The 16298-nt window shown below is 38.8% G+C and overlaps 2 protein-coding genes across 15 annotated transcripts in view; one reads left to right on the top strand and one right to left on the bottom strand.

Moving 5' to 3' along the window:
- The window catches only part of LOC108264148 (uncharacterized), a 332110-nt gene extending 328015 nt beyond the window's left edge, over window positions 1-4095 (top strand). For 13 of the 14 annotated variants that reach the window (XM_053678251.1, XM_053678253.1, XM_053678250.1 and 10 more), the window contains 6 exons: window positions 1-141; window positions 231-404; window positions 1619-1795; window positions 2404-2574; window positions 2750-2914; window positions 3555-4095. The exon at window positions 1-141 is cut by the window's left edge and continues 24 nt beyond it. In XM_053678251.1, the coding sequence (XP_053534226.1) occupies window positions 1-141; window positions 231-404; window positions 1619-1795; window positions 2404-2574; window positions 2750-2914; window positions 3555-3735 (1009 nt within the window). In that variant the 3' untranslated portion in view covers window positions 3736-4095. The remainder of the gene's footprint in view (window positions 142-230; window positions 405-1618; window positions 1796-2403; window positions 2575-2749; window positions 2915-3554) is intronic. The other variant, XM_053678258.1, reaches the window with a different exon arrangement.
- Window positions 4096-6908: 2813 nt separating this feature from the next.
- LOC124627773 (NACHT, LRR and PYD domains-containing protein 12) lies at window positions 6909-15427 on the bottom strand. Its single transcript, XM_053678332.1, has 7 exons — window positions 15423-15427; window positions 13781-13948; window positions 13214-13387; window positions 11637-11807; window positions 10035-10205; window positions 9648-9809; window positions 6909-7002 (listed from the first exon to the last, which is right to left on the bottom strand). Exons 1-7 carry the CDS (start codon window positions 15425-15427, stop codon window positions 6909-6911), a joined length of 945 nt encoding a protein of 314 aa, XP_053534307.1.
- Window positions 15428-16298: the final 871 nt, after the last annotated feature.

The raw sequence follows: 16298 nt of genomic DNA, 5'->3' as shown, positions 1-16298 counted from the left end.
GAAAGGATACACTGCTCTGACTAAAGCTCTGAAGTCAAACCGCTCATCACACCTGATGAACCTGGACCTCAGAGGGAACGACCCTGGAGCATCAGGAGTGAAACTACTCACTGATTACAAAGCTAACAAACTGACACTGAGGTGATTCTTCTATAAGCAAACATCATCATATTATACATACTTAAATTATAAGTACTGTTAAAATAACCTTTGCCTTCAAACCTCTACAGGTTGTTGAAAAGTGCTGATGCAGAGGAAGCCTACAAGTGTCTTACTGACATTTTCAGAAGAAACCCCTTACTGCACACGGAGCTGGATCTGAGCAACAACACACCTGAACACGTCAAAGTGAAGCATCTCTCGGCTCTGCTGCAGGATCCACATTACAGACTGCAGAAACTCACGTAAGGAACAAATATAAACATATAGATCTGTATTTTCACTCAAGTGCTGTTTTTATAGTCAGAAACAACGGTAACTGTGCTGAATGTAACTGTGCTGAATGTAACTGTGCTGAATGTAACTGTGCTGATTGTGCTGACTGTGCTAACTTTGCCTGTTATGATCTGAAAGCCACCGACACAGTGAACTGCACTCACCATACAACCTGCCGATTCTCTGCTTCTTCGAGGAAACGCTGTTTTAAATATACCATTTCTTCAAGTTTTGAAGATATTCACTAATTATGTCACACGACCTATGCATTAGACTCGGCACTAGTACACAGATGTAAAAAGCTATAAACATCTGTCTAACATGTAATCAGCACTAATACTTAACATACGGTGAAAACTTAGTTTAAAAACTACAGCTACAATTCACCCAACTCCTAATTACATACAACTGACTGAATTATTTGATACATTTTACACATTTTAAATATATTTGATATTATTTGTTCATAACAAAATAATAAAAAGTCAGCTGTACCCACTTAGTATGAATCAGATGAATTTAATAGACTATTTCATTTATCCTGAGCCCTTTTTAACAGAATTTTGTTTTCATCAATCTTCCCCAAGTTATCAGAATGAAAACAAAAGCATTATTGATTCAGGGGAGAAAAAATAACTTACAACATAATGTTCCTGAGCTGCTGTGAGTCGTAATCCTGCACAGTCCTGTAATAATACCTTACAGTAATTCACATTCAGAACTGGTGAGTTACAACTGGCAGGAGATTTTGAACAGAAACGTTATACACCACCTCACATACAGTAGGTCCAATGTCATCGCGTATGAAAGTGTACGGCCAAATATCTGCCCTCAAAATTGGTGGTCAAACACTAGCACAGAAATGACATCCTGTTTAGTTTGAAGAATGTGGTTTGGGACACGCATGGAGTTTAAACATAATATTTTGTTTTGCAAACGTCATTAAGGAGTAGGGGTTTCTTCTTTTTCTGGGGGTTCAATTTATTGGTCCATCAAACAACTGATTAAAAAACTAACAGCCCTGATACGAAGTCTCTTTGTCCCAGTTGTCCAGACCACTGATTTATCCATCCCTGGACAGGAAGTGGAACACTGTATGGTGAGAGACTAACCTGACCTCCTTCTCTCTCTCTCTCTCTCTCTCTCTCTCTCTCTCTCTCTCTCTCTCTCTATCTCTCTCCAGGTTGTATAAAGAAGGCAGTATTACAGAAGATGACTGTTCACATCTGACTTCTGCTCTGGTTTTAAATCCTTCACACCTGAGAGCGTTGGATCTGAACAGGAATAAAGCAGGAGAGTCTGGAGTGAGAAATCTGTGTGATTTCCTGAAGAATCCTAAATGTAACCTGCAGAAACTAAAGTAAGTAATAATGTCTTCATAATTGAACTAAATGAAAGTTCTTTATAACTGTGCTAAACACATACATTTGACTTGACTTGATTACACCACAGCACTATTGAATTCTTGAATCTGATTGGTCAGAAGGTGCTGATTAATTTCCTATAACCGCAGCTCTGACAGTAGTGCAGCTGCAGATCACATGTCTATATTATGCTGGTGAGGGAATGTTTATAGCTGCTATAACGTAAATGAGAATGGGAATTAACTTGTTTGACCAGTGTTCCGCAACATTAAATGTAACTATAAACAGATAAAAAATATGATTTCTTTATTGTTGGCAAATTGCTGTGGTATAAGAAGGATAACAGTCCAAGATGTGCTCTTACGGGAAAATAATCTACTTCAGGGTTGAGGCAGTAACTCAACTTCATCACACCACCTTGTCAGTATTTAACTCTATAAGCAACACACACACACACACACACACACACACACACACACACACACACACACACACAGTGGTTTATTCCTGATTTATGTACCTTAATATTATAGCAACGTTCACTCCACTCTAATAAAGGGCTACATATATTTTCTCCTCCCTCTCTCTCTCTCTCCCTCTGCAGATTATGGAACAGTGTAAATGAGAAATCCTGCACTGATTTGGTTCCAGCTCTCTGTACAAATCCATCACACATCAGAGAGCTGGATCTGAGTCTGTGTAGACTAGGAGACTCAGGAGTGGAGAAGCTCTGTGATCTACTGAAGAAACACGAGTGTAAACTGGAGACACTGCGGTGAGTAACTCAGTGATGAAACACACTGAATTGAGATCACAATCTTTAGTTATGTTTCCTGATGCAAAATAACAAAACCGACAAGATCTTCATCTCTATATTACTTTAACAGCTGTGTTTGTGTTTACATTCACTATGAGTTCATTAATCTACACCATTACCTCCCTCTCTGCAGGTTAAAGAAGTGCAGTATAACAGATAGAGGCTGTGCTTCTCTGACTGCAGCTCTGAGGTCCAACTCCTCACATCTGAAAGAGCTGGATCTGAGAGAGAATCAACTAAATGATTCAGTCACAAAGCAGCTCTCTGAGATACTGAAGAGTTCAGGAGGAAAGCTGATGTAAGTAAACACACACAGTACTGAATGTGTATTTTCTGTAGAAGAATGTCATGTAACAGTTATGTAATTAGACAAATCAACCGCATGTAACAATAACAATCTTACTGTCAGAAGCACAGAGGATAAACTTTCATAATTCAGAATCCGAACTAAACCAAAACAACTCATCACTGCATGCTAATAACTAGCTCTGATTTAATAGAAGTGCACTTTGATCTGATCTGTTACTGTTCTACACAGAAATACCACTGCAGTTTTCTTTTCATTTTAGCTGGACTAACAGGATACACCAGTCCATCATGCTCTTAACTAACTCACTCTCAAACAGAAATGATCAATTTGTTTATTCCTGTTTATTCTACTTTTATACCATATTTACTGTTGTGTTTATGTAGTTAAACTAAATGTGGAATATTTTAAATATTTTATTGCACTGGTAACTGTAAGAGAAACAGATGCAGCTTCAGGGTAAGAGCAATAAAATACGTTGCAGTGTTGTAACTTTTGATTATTTACATTTGCTTAATCTTTATATCTTTTACATGGTAGAAAAGTCACAGCAGCTTAACACAAATGTGGTCAATTATCAGTCAGTGACTACATGATAAACATCTGTATTTTTTCTGTTTTGATCTTACAGATGTGACAAGCCCACAGCGACAACAAAACGGTGGAATTTATTTTCTGGTAGTAAGTCTGATGAACAGCCGATTTCGGATCCTGACTCCTCTACAGTGAAGAATAAACAAAGAGATGGAAAAATGCAAGACACTCAACAGGGAGAAAGCAGCGTAGACAGTTTAGGAAGCAATGTGGACTAGGGTAGTTATTGGACAATCACGGACAGAAGAAGCCCAGAGACTTCAGGCAGTTTCATAACGTTGGAGAACAGTATAGTAGTATGCTTGTCACAAACACAAGTAATAACAAGTTCTTTAGCTCATGGGTTTACCTGTTTTCTCTGTCTCTCTCTCTCCCACCTTTTCTTGTCTCCTCAACAACCCTTATCACAGGAATGTGTCTTTCTCTCATAGTTTCTCTTATCTTGCACGTGCTATGGGATGTACTAATGATCCACCATTTTACCTTGAACAATGAGCACACTGTTGCTGAGGCACATGATTGTCTGATATATATATTCTCATCTTTTTGAATAAACTGTGAGAGACTTTGCTATTTGACCGTTTGTGTGTGTGTGTGTGTGTGTGTGTGTGTGTGTGTGTGTGTGTTATGGCAGCTCTCCCGAGCGCTTGAAACAGGACATAGCTGTGGCAGTGTGACGGCGCCTTTTATTCTCATCCTTATTGATTATATATTTTAGATTTTCAACATGCTTCTACATCCCAAAGATTTTCTAACAGCACCAAAGCAACAAAAAAGGGACAAAACAAACAAAGCACTTACACCTCCAAACCATATAAAAAAGGTACGTGTCTGAATTATAGTGAAGTCTGAATTATGAGTGTTACTGTCATGTAATAGATTTGGAGATGGATGCACATGCAGTTAAGAGCTTTATTGAAGAGAGGCAGGAAGACAAATCTAAATCGTAAGGCCAAACCGTGGTCAAAAACAAGTGGCGGGATCAGGTGAACAGCAAATGGGCATAAACTGGGCTAAAAAGAGAATCCGAAAACACGAGGACAAAACAAGTTCAAAACCATGAAACGTAGAGCACAATGAACAAGGCTTGGAATCGCACTGGCGGCAAAACACAGAAACGGTACTTCAGGTGTAATAAAAAAGCCTCTACTCTCATCCAAAAACAAACTCGAGCATCTTCAGTGTGCAGACACTACTGGAACTCAAATGGGATCGGGTTCTACGGTCAGATGAAACCAAAATAGAGCTTTTTGGTAATAAACACCAGAGGTGTTTTTGGAGCACACAGAGAGGTAGCCATATGGAAAAGTCCCTCATGTACACGGTTAAATATGGAGGTGGATCTTTAATGTTTTGGGGCTGTTTTTCCAAAAGAGGACCCAAACGCACAAGTTGTTTTCATCACAGAGGTTCCAGGCTGGGAAGCTGCGTGTCCTTACAGATGTCGAATCTGTCTCGAGAACCTTGGCCTTCAGCTGCTGAGCCCATGGTTGCAAGAAAGAGCGCAGGTATCAAGACTTCCGAGAGCATCCCAGAGTGCACTGAAACTCTGTGGTTTTGTGAAACACAACCCCCATGAAGAAGAACAAACCGGTGGTACAGAAGGTGCCACATTTACCCATCATCACTTGATCCAATACAGTGGACCGTTGCTGTGGGTGTGGCCAGCCATGCTGCAATGACCACCAGAGAGTCGGTGTCATTTATGACTATTGTTCTCATAGAAAAAAAACAGCCTACTAATAAAATTCCACAAATTAGAAGTCAATTTACAAAGAGTGCCCAAAAAATGTTAATGTGCGATAGTTTCATTTATTACGAATGTGTTTCATTCATTGTGTAAATGAAAATGTTTATATTTAAATGTTTTTCTTTTCATATTGTTGTTGAAGATATTTGATGACAAATAAAATGTAAAAATATAAGGAAATGTGCTTTATTTTATTATTTTGTAATATTAATAAAATATTAGGACAGTTTTATACTATTGGGGCAGTTTAGAGATCATCCGTGTTAGATATATACTCCGGCTCGCTAAAGATCTGAATATTTAATAACTATTGGCCAAACTTTTATATGTTTAAGGGTTAATATGTCTTCAATATGGAGGTTTGTTTATGTAACCAGATGAAGGAGTGAACAATGTGTGTTTAATAAAATAAATAGTGACGGCTGGATTGTGAGAATGTAATGTAACCCCAGCAATATGCTGATTTAATGACTGACCTGTTTTTAATAGCGGCTATTTGGTAAGTTTCAGAAGCATTACTTGCTTTTCTCATTTTAAAATAGAATTTTGTACTGAAATTAGGGCTGCAACGAAGGATTGTTTTGATGATCGATTAATCGGACGAATAATTTTTCGATTAATCAATTAATCAGATAAAACGCTAACCTTTGTTTCCAATGAGATTTTGTTTATTATAACGAAATAAACCCCCAAATCAGGGTATTTCTGTGTACTTCTAAAAAATGCAAAAGGCACACACAGTTTTACTAATATAATCTTTCATTTTTACATTTAAACTTTAAATACATTTAAACTTTAAATAAAACACTTGTCTATAGTTTGTCCAGTTTTAAGCAGCAAAACTTTAAATAATATCCAAAATAAAAATAATCCAATTTTTTTTTTTTTTTTTTTTTTTTTAATATATAGGACAGCATCTGTTGCAGTGGCTGCTTGTTGAGGAGGGCATGGGGGATTTCTCCTCTGAACAAATTCACTCGTGGAGAGATGTTTCTTTCTGAAATAAAAAAAACAACAGCAACTGAGTATGCAAGAAGCACTTTATATGTAAATGAATATTTTCATTGTTTATAATGATACTTGCTGAAGACAAGTTGACATCCATGATTAATATAAGAAATCTAAATAATATATAATTAATACATGTTTTAAACTTTTTTGTTAAATTTCTTTTACACAGACATGCTGTACTTCAGATGTGAGAAAATAAACCAAAAATATCTCAAATGTATAATTCATTCATTAATGTATATAACATAGTAGAGCCGCAGGAGACGGCATTTGAAACACAGATCAAAGGTAACTGTAGCAGACACACAGAGAAACGCAGCACGCTCACAGGCTTGTTTAAAAGGACAGGAACAATTACACACTCACGCATAAGCATTCGATGGAAACCACTACAGTGACTACAACATCTTTTACTGCTGCTGTTATCAGCTGCCTTTAGATTCACTGCTTGACTTCGTTCACACCGTTTTAATTGAACCTGTTTCTGTGGTAGCGCGATTTTAATCCATCAATATGCTGCACGACCTGACGCTCCAGACAAAATACATCTAGTGTGACTGTCCCGAAGTGACAAACAAAGCTGTTTACACAACAGCATGGGATTAAACTAGACTACACCACTTCACATCTTCATATAATGTGGATCTTCTCAGGTTTGTTCTTATGTGCTGATGTTCCACCTTCGTGTTTCTGTTTCACGTGCTCGTGCATCACTGTGGTCCTCCTGTGCCGCACGAGCTCAGCTTTGAAGAACATGCACGTTACCGGCTTCTTTGCTGCATTTAATGGAAAATGCTCCCAGGCCTCAGAGGACTTGGGGCGCACACTTTTTTTCTGTATTCTCCGACATTTCACACGTGTTTCCGCCCGTGATTTCATGAAAGCGATGTCATATGTAAACGCCCCCCTGTGACGTCAGCAGACCAACTGATCGATAGAGACGTTCGTTACCGACGATTTTCATAATCGATTATTATCCATTTTATGGATTAGCTGTTGCAGCTCTAACTGAAATAAATCTGTATTGAACTGAAAGAGATTGTAATTGTTACACCACGGCCAGCAGATGGCACTGTGGCTCGGCGCCTGACGAGTCACGTGACATTATTTTGTGACGTGACTTTAATTTGCCCCAGGTGTCCATGTTTTGGGGTGATTAGGATTTCTATTTAAACGCCTTGGTGACTGAGCACTTCGCTCAGTATTATAGTTTGTGTTGTTAGTTTTCATGCCTTGAATGATCTCGTTATAAGCCACGATTCCTGTTTGTCGTTTTCTTTGGTTGTGAGTCACGTGGTTAATAAAGACTTTGATCTGCACCTGCATCCGCCTCCAGCCCCGATCCGTTACAGTAATGTTGTACCTGAATAAAGTAGTAAATATCCATATTAGGGGGAAAATACATGAACATAAGGGTTTAGTCAGTTATCTTAACTAGCTTAAATACAGTAGCATTAACATTTATTCATCTAGCAGCTCCAGGCTAACTTTACTGTACTCAATATACTCATACTGACATCAAGTACCTTATTACACACATTATGTAGTGATTTAACTCTGTGTATTAGTCATTCTAACAGATTATACCTTTTATTTACTTCATTTATACTTACAGCTGAGGGGAAAACTCCAAACTTCACTGTCACAATACATTCAAAACGAATTAAAATACTACAAACTCTTAGTTCTTAGGAGGGAGATTTTTTTTTATTAAAAAATAAAAGCTCAACCTGAATCAATTTGTTTCAATGTCTTTATTGCAGGAAATGTGCAAAGGGCATGTTTCACGTGTTCCACATACTGCACGTGTCATTTTAACAAGTTTACACACATTAAATGTGATTATGAACATGTGACCACATCTCACTTTTAAATGCGTTACACTGTATACACACATCATTAACATACAGACATATTCATGTGTTAAATCTCTAACAATAACTGTATAGTTTACTGTTTTGAGGAGGAAAATAAACATCTCAGTGTACACTCATCTCTCCTTTTTGTATGTTGTGTACTGTATAGAAAGTGTGATCTAGTACTATTTGTTGTTGGAGGTGGGAGTGCTTGTGTAGCCCCTGTTTTGTTGCCTCTGTGTATTACTGGTGTTATTGACTTGCCTCCTATTCTGTTCTGTGATGTTATATAAACTGCCTGAAGGCTGACTTTCTGGGCTTGTGGAGTCAGTGACTGTCCCACTGCTGCCCTGGTTCTGCTGAGTGTAATCATCATCCACAATGTTTCCTACATTACTGTACACACTGCTTCCTACATTACTGTACACACTGTTTCCTCCATTACTGTACACACTGCTTCCTACATTACTGTACACACTGCTTCCCACATTACTGTACACACTGCTTCCTCCATTACTGTACACTCTGGATGTGAGTAGTTATATCATACACTTTCTGCCAAACTGTCAATCAAAGTCGCAAATGCGAGTGAAATGGTTGCACTGTAGAGCCCTGAGTTTATCTGCAACGGTTTTTCCTGTTCGGCGTGATAATGACTACAACCTCTGTAGTGCCATTTAGCCACCTGTTAATCTCATGATTTCCCCTCGCGCAAGCGAAGCTCGCAGCTTCTGGAAACTCGTTTCTGGATTTTGGAATTACAAAATGACGTCGTCCGTGCGCTGCTCTATGGTGACTGGCTGTAAGTTTAAGAAATGCTTCATTTGATCTGCAGCGGAGTTTTCCATCAGTGGAGGATGAACTTTAATCATCAATATCGCAGTTGATCATCTTCATGTAATCGTGGGCCGTCAAAATCGTAATCGAGATCAACATTCGATTAACTGTGCAGCCCTAATCCACGCTGCTTCTTACATTACTGTACACGCTGCTTCCTCTCTGGTGCGTCTAGTACTTCTGTGAAGAACCGTTTCACTCATGTGGATTTATTATATCTGTAAAATCAAAACAGAAAAATGTTTTCAGCACTGTACCCTGTATCATTTCTCTTAGCCAGAAGCTATAGTATATCTGTACTTTATTATTAAAATCATATCTATCATTATCTCAATAGTTTAACTACATAAACACAAGAAATATGGCATAAAAGTAGAATAAACATGAAGGATGAGATTAGAAGTGCAGTGGTATTTCTGTGTAGAACAGAATCAGATCAGGTCAAAGTGCACTTCTATTAAATCAGATCCTCAGAAAGCTATTAGCATGCAGTGACGAGTTACTGTTGGGTTTAATTCTGATCCTAAATACTGAAGGTATATTCTGTGTGCTTCTGTCAGTACGATTACCAACATGCTGCTGATTTCCATTTACATTACTCTTACACAACACTCTTACACTTACATTATATTCTACAGAAACTACACATTCTGTACTGTGTGTTAAGTTTACTGACCGTATCTGTCCCCCTGAACGCTTCAGTAACTCCTCGAGTTGTGTGACTGAATTTCCCAGTTTATTACCGCTCAGATCCAGATCTTTCAGATGTGAGGAGTTTAACTTCAGAGCTGCAGTCAGAGCAGCACAGCCTCTATCTGTTATTCTGCACTTTATTAACCTGCAGAGAGAAAAGTTTTTAGTGTCTTTACCTCACAGGATTAAATAATGATGATGTAGGCATGTATGTAACAATGAGATGCAGAAATATAATAGTAAAGTACTCGTCTACATTGTTATTGTGTATTATAAAGATCTGTGTACGGTCTGTGAAAGACAACTCTAAAGTGTAATCCTGCATCATTATAAAGCTTCATTCAGTGTGTTTCATCACTGAGTTACTCACCGCAGTGTCTCCAGTTTACACTCGTGTTTCTTCAGTAGATCACAGAGCTTCTCCACTCCTGAGTCTCCTAGTTCACACCACCTCAGATCCAGCTTTCTGATGTGTGATGGATTTGTACAGAGAGCTGAAGCCAAATCAGTGCAGGATTTCTCATTTACACTCCTCCATAATCTGCAGAAAAGGAAACAGTGTTTATTCCAACATTAGAGAAAGAAAGGATATAGAAATGACTGAAGTAAGAACACGAACACATTTCTAAATCTCTGGTTTCTGTTCTTCTATCTTATATTCTTTCTTCTGGTTTTTACCAGACTCATAGGGCTGGGTGATAACTAAAATAATAATTATAACCATTAGGGGTTTAACAATATACAACATTTAAATACGATACCATTTCAATACAGAAAAAAGCACTGCCTGAATATGTGCCTTAGGCTTCCATTTTTAATTGATGAAAATATTTCATTTCAAAATTCAAAATGTCGGATAAAATAAAAAAATTGTCGGACACAACGTCCGGTAAAAATATTAACAGGAAGCAGACGTTAGATAAAGTACACTCGCAACTGCAGACCTACATACGATCTCTGTCTGCGCTAAATATCTGTTTTAAAGTTTCTCTCCATTTTTTTTTTTTTTTTTTAGCGGACCCATTTCACACGCACACACACACACACACACTTACAGCCAAGTAAAGCGTTACAGCCGAGCTGCGTTGTTGCTGCGTTGTAGGCAAGAAGATGGAGATTAAAGTAATAGAAGGTCGGAGTCTGTAATTTACACACGGCTCAGAAACCAAAATAAAACCCTTTTTGACACAGATTTGATGAGAACAAGGAGAAACTTTGCTGCAGATCGTCACTCGTAAATGTGGTGATGTGGTCAGAAGTACACGCTGCTCGACCTTGTGTAATAACATAAAAAGTCCATGTTACATTTTGCCCTGCGTTACGTCGTTCCCCGCTCTCCCCTACAATAATCACACCTTAATGCTGGTGTTTACGTGATCAGTTCACACTCTTAGAAACGTAAAAACACAACATCCTCCTTACTCAGAGGAGGAAGTGCAGGTGTGATTAAGTTGAAATGTTTACAGTATTTTTGGTCAGTTGCTGTGATTTTATTTGTAAGATGTAAGTATGAAGGCTATGAGGCTGAAGTAAATGTAAATAAAATGTAAAAATAATTTGGGTAATATTAGACTAATCTAAATTGACGAGATGTTTTCCTTCCCAAAAAGAGTGATTAGTGTCTGTCAGGGATTAGTGCTGATGACGTGTCAGTCACTGCAGATCAGACATTATCACTTTAGTAGTGCAGAGACAATGTATGTCACTGTTAGAAGATTTGTTGTCTTGCGGTTTGTTTTCTGGTTTAAACTCCGATATAAAGCACCGAGAATGAAAAGAAACTCAGATCAGGAGTCGGGAAAAGCAGATTTAGTGTCTTTCTATATTTTAATCTTTATTACTGATAATAAATCTAATCTAGAGAGCAATTAGACACGTTAGTTAGACATTACTAGCTAGGACTGGTAAGAGCTTTGTTCTGGTTGGTGCTTTTTATTATAAAGCTGTTTCATCACATCACTGAGTTACTCACCGCAGTGTCTCCAGTTTACACTCGTGTTTCTTCAGTAGATCACAGAGCTTCTCCACTCCTGAGTCTCCTAGTTCACACTCACTCAGATCCAGCTCTCTGATGTGTGATGGATTTGTACAGAGAGCTGAAGCCAAATCAGTGCAGGATTTCTCATTTACACTCATCCATAATCTGCAGAAAAGGAAACAGTGTTTATTCCAACATTAGAGAAAGAAAGGATATAGAAATGACTGAAGTAAGAACACTAACACATTTCTAAATCTCTGGTTTCTGTTCTTCTATCTTATATTCTTTCTTCTGGTTTTTACCAGACTCATAGGGCTGGGTGATAACTAAAATAATCATTATAACCATTAGGGGTTTAACAATATACAACATTTACACTGTTCAATAGACTACAGAGGGAGGAAAGAAACGATAATTAATGACTTATTAAAAAATGAAATATACATGTATAACGTAATACTTTCTGAACCCACTGTATATACCTAATACACTGTAGTTTAATAATAATATTTATAATCATTTAAATATATTAATACATATTCAGAAAGTCTTTCTAAATGAATTATAAATGAGTGAAGAATATTAAATTGCTAAAAGATTATTAGTGTTATAATAAATGTGGATTATTTAAAATGTACAGGTTTATTACTCACTTTAGTTTCTGCAGGTTACATTTAGGATTCTTCAGGAAGTCACACAGATTTCTCACTCCAGACTCTCCTGCTCTATTCCAGTTTAGATCCAACTCTCTCAGGTGTGAAGGATTTAAAACCAGAGCAGAAGTCAGATGTGAACAGTCATCTTCTGTAATACTGCCTGCTTTATACAACCTGGAGAGAGAGAGAGAGAGAGAGAGAGAGAGAGAGAGAGAGAGAGAGAGAGAGAGAGAGAGAGAGAGAGAGAGAAGGAGAGAGAGAGAGGGAGGGAGGGAGGGTGAGAGAGAGACAGAGAGAGAGAGAGAGAGAGAGAGAGAGAGAGGGAGAGAGGGAGAGAGGGAGAGAGGGAGCAAGATAGAGAGGAGAGAGAGAGAGAAAAAAAAAAAAACACTGACATGGCCGATCCGGACGGAAATAAAGTCACAGAGGAGCTCCTGTAAAAGAGGAAATTACCCCAGGACCTCATGTACATCTAATCCCATCCAAATAGGGCTATACTCACATCCTACCCTACTCCAAGGCCCCGCCCACACATACAGTATATAGATGTTTTAGAAAATGTATTTTTTCTCTGCACATTGGTCTCCCGTCCACAAAAAAGGTTCTTCCAAGAAACGTATTTGAAAATGGAGAAAGAAAAACTATGTTAACTCTCATCTTCAGTGAGTAGTTTATGGAGCGAGTGAAAGTGAAGTGTGATCATGTGATCCTGCTGAGAGTGCACAGACAGAACGACACTCGCACATGGACGCTTCAATTCACAGCAGCTCACACTCTCTTAATAATCATATTGCTAATAATGTTTCACACGCTGAGGTTGGCCATTGTGCTCTCTGTTAATGACACACAACACACACCAGCTAATTACAATAATGCATGGAAATACAGATCTATATGTTTATAGTTGTTCCTTACCTAAGTTTCTGCAGTCTGTAATGTGGATCCTGCAGCAGAGCCGAGAGATGCTTCACTTTGACGTGTTCAGGTGTGTTGTATCTCAGATCCAGCTCCGTGTGCAGTAAGGGGTTTCTTCTGAAAATGTCAGTAAGACACTTGTAGGCTTCCTCTGCATCAGCACTTTTCAACAACCTGTAGAGAAAATGATATCAGCAGGTTAATAACTGTGTAATGAGAGCAATAAGGAACTGATTGTTATGTGCTTTAGCTGTGCTTCAGTTTGTGTTTTCAGTGTGTATCCTTATCCAGCTATATCTGTTACACAATCAGTGCACACTAATCCTCATTTCTTAATAAAATATTCATTATCAGTCTTTACTGTTACTGTTTATAACTGTTCAAGCACAAAACTCTATCCAGCGCTGTTTCCTGGATAATCAGCAAACCCACTTAACATTACAGTGTGATATAGTGACATCAAATCATTCAAATTAAATCATTCAGCAGAATTAATCATTTTCTAATGCTAAATGCTAAAGTGATAGAAATATAGCTGTTTATGGATATCTAGATCTTTTTTCTCACCTCAGTGTCTCCAGTGTACAGTGTGGATCCTGTAGTACATCAGTGAGCAGCTTCACTCCTGATGCTCCAGGGTCGTTCCCTCTGAGATCCAGCTCTATCAGGTGTGATGATTTCAGAGCTTCAGCCAGAGCAGCGTATCCTTCCTCTGTTATACTGCAGTCTGAAAGTCTACAACATTTGATGGCATCACTAACAGTCTGTTAGCACACTAATAGCACTTTCAGAGTTCATTTTCTCTTTAGTCTCGTTAATACTGCAGACAAATCCATTAGCCATGGTGTTGAATCTGCACTAGACATGGCACAATATCACTTTATACAATCTTTTAAGCTTTAAAATTGTTGATTCATAATTAATGCACTTTATTTAAAGGGGAATTCATGCAAAAACATAAGTGTGTGTCGGCAGTGTGTGTATACAACCACGCTTTTTTATATTCCCCATAAATCAGAAACAGTGTCTCAAAATGAGTCGTTCGCATTTTCTATCCAATGTGACGTCACATTGGAAGAGGCCCCGCCCACGACTGGTGACGGACTCTGCTCTATTAGTATAGCCCCTCCCCCTGAGTGAGCTGCACACAGTGTGCCATGTTCTCCGTGCTGGAGCAGCTACAGTGATGAGAAGAAGTGTTCTGTTGTTGGCTGTAAGAATGAACATGAGTCTTCATGTACTCCCGGCGTCAGAGCCCCTGAAGACGTGGAGAGGTTTTATTCTTAAAGATAATGTGTCCCAAAAATGACCTAAATTTGTACATGTTTGTGTGAATCATTTCACACCAGACTGCTTTATGAACGAGGGTCAATACAAAACAGGATTTGCTGAAAAGTTTATTCTCAAGCATGGATCAGTACCAACTGTTCGTGATCCAGCTTCATATCCAGAAGACGTAATTATCACACTTTATAATTTCTGAATGTTTGTAAATCGCCTTTCTGAAAGTGCTTGTTAGCAGATTCCACGGCTAATGCGGCTAAAGTTACCATCGTCTCTGACTGTATTCACAGAGACCAGAGCTATGTCCTCATTTTCATTTGTAACCCGAAAACGCTTACAGTCTGTCGAATTCATGTATATAGGCCTGAACACTTATTTTCAGGGTCCGTCGTACTGGTTCTCCTGATTTTCTGATGCCGTAGTAACCGAAGCACGAGCTGTAATGGCACAGCCCTTTTCTGGAAAGGGGGCGGAGAGCAGCAGCTCATTTGCATTTAAGAGACACACACAGAAACGGATAAATGATCCATGAGCTGAAACTTCACTGACACACTTAAGACTTATATTACATCTTGTAAAAAGGAGCATAATAGGTCCATACTGAAACTGTATGTGTGCGTGTGTGCGTGTGTGTGCGTAAATGCGCGTGCGAGTGCATGCGTGTGTGTGCGCGCGTGCACGTGCGTGTGTGTGTGCGTGCGCACGTGCGCGTGTGTGCGTGTGTGTGTGCGCGCGTGCACGCGCGATCATGGCATACAAACAAAAATGAGGCATAGGTTTGCAGCATTGTATGTTCTCTGTATTTGCATGACCGTCCACACTGGTGGTATTCTGGCACAGAGAAATGTAAATGTTGAGGGGCAGGTTAGATTAAATCAATTACTAAGAGATATGGTTAGGAGCGCAGCTCTTTTACAGATTTCACTCCATTTTTGCGTAATGTTAGAAATACCCCAAATCCCCCCCTTCATTTACACCATGATGAATTGGAACATATGCAGAAGTAATTTATTTTCTAACATTATTGGTGTTCTGAATTAGTTTGTCATAATAATTCAGATAAAAATACTAAGAACCCCCTCCGTTGCACAAGTTGGTATCGCCCAACTATTTCCACACATCAGAACGCTTGTTTATTGCAGACACCTCACAGGATTATTAAATAGTGACTGAAAAACACCAGTCCCATCTTTAACAGTGAATATTTGACTCTGGGAAGCTGCCTTCTAGTCAGAGATTAAAGAAAAGCCATAATTGTAACCTGCCAATAAATGGAAAAGGATCAATTGGGTAAAAGAACACAGACACTGGACAGAGGATGATTGGACAAAAGTGTTATGGACAGACAAATCTAAGTTTGAGGTGTTTGGGTCACAGAGAAGAACATTTGCATGGTGCAGAACAAATGAGAAGATGCTGGAGAAGTACTTGATGCCATCTGTTAAGCATGGTGGAGGAAGTGTGATGGTCTAGGGACGCTTTGGTGCTGGTAAAGTGTTAAATGTGAACAAGGGAATCTTGAACAAGGAGTTCATTGTAAATGCAGATTAAAATGAAGGTCTGTCCCCTTTTAGAGCCACGACTAAAGCTTCATCAGAGCTGAATTGGTATTTAGTGGCGTTGATGGAATTGTTCTTATTAAAGCATCCATCCATCCATCCATCCATCTTCTACCGCTTACTCCTTCTCAGGGTCACGGGGAACCTGGAGTCTATCCCAGGGAGCATCGGGCACAAGGCGGGGTACACCCTGGACAGGGTGCCAGTCCATCGCAGGGCACAATCACACACACACACACACA

The sequence above is a fragment of the Ictalurus punctatus genome, chromosome 4 (assembly GCF_001660625.3).
Source record: "Ictalurus punctatus breed USDA103 chromosome 4, Coco_2.0, whole genome shotgun sequence".
Taxonomy (NCBI): Eukaryota; Metazoa; Chordata; class Actinopteri; order Siluriformes; family Ictaluridae; genus Ictalurus; species Ictalurus punctatus.
Note: the sequence above shows the minus strand (reverse complement) of the source record. Positions and strands in the feature narration are given on the sequence as shown.

Coding starts and splice junctions, on each gene's coding strand:
- LOC124627773 (XM_053678332.1), bottom strand. Junction 11,808..13,213: donor TACAGACTGCAGAAACTTAG/GTAAGGAACAAC, acceptor CCTTTTCTGCAG/ATTATGGATGAGTGTAAATG. Junction 7,003..9,647: donor CGTTCAGGGGGACAGATACG/GTCAGTAAACTT, acceptor CGTGCGGCACAG/GAGGACCACAGTGATGCACG.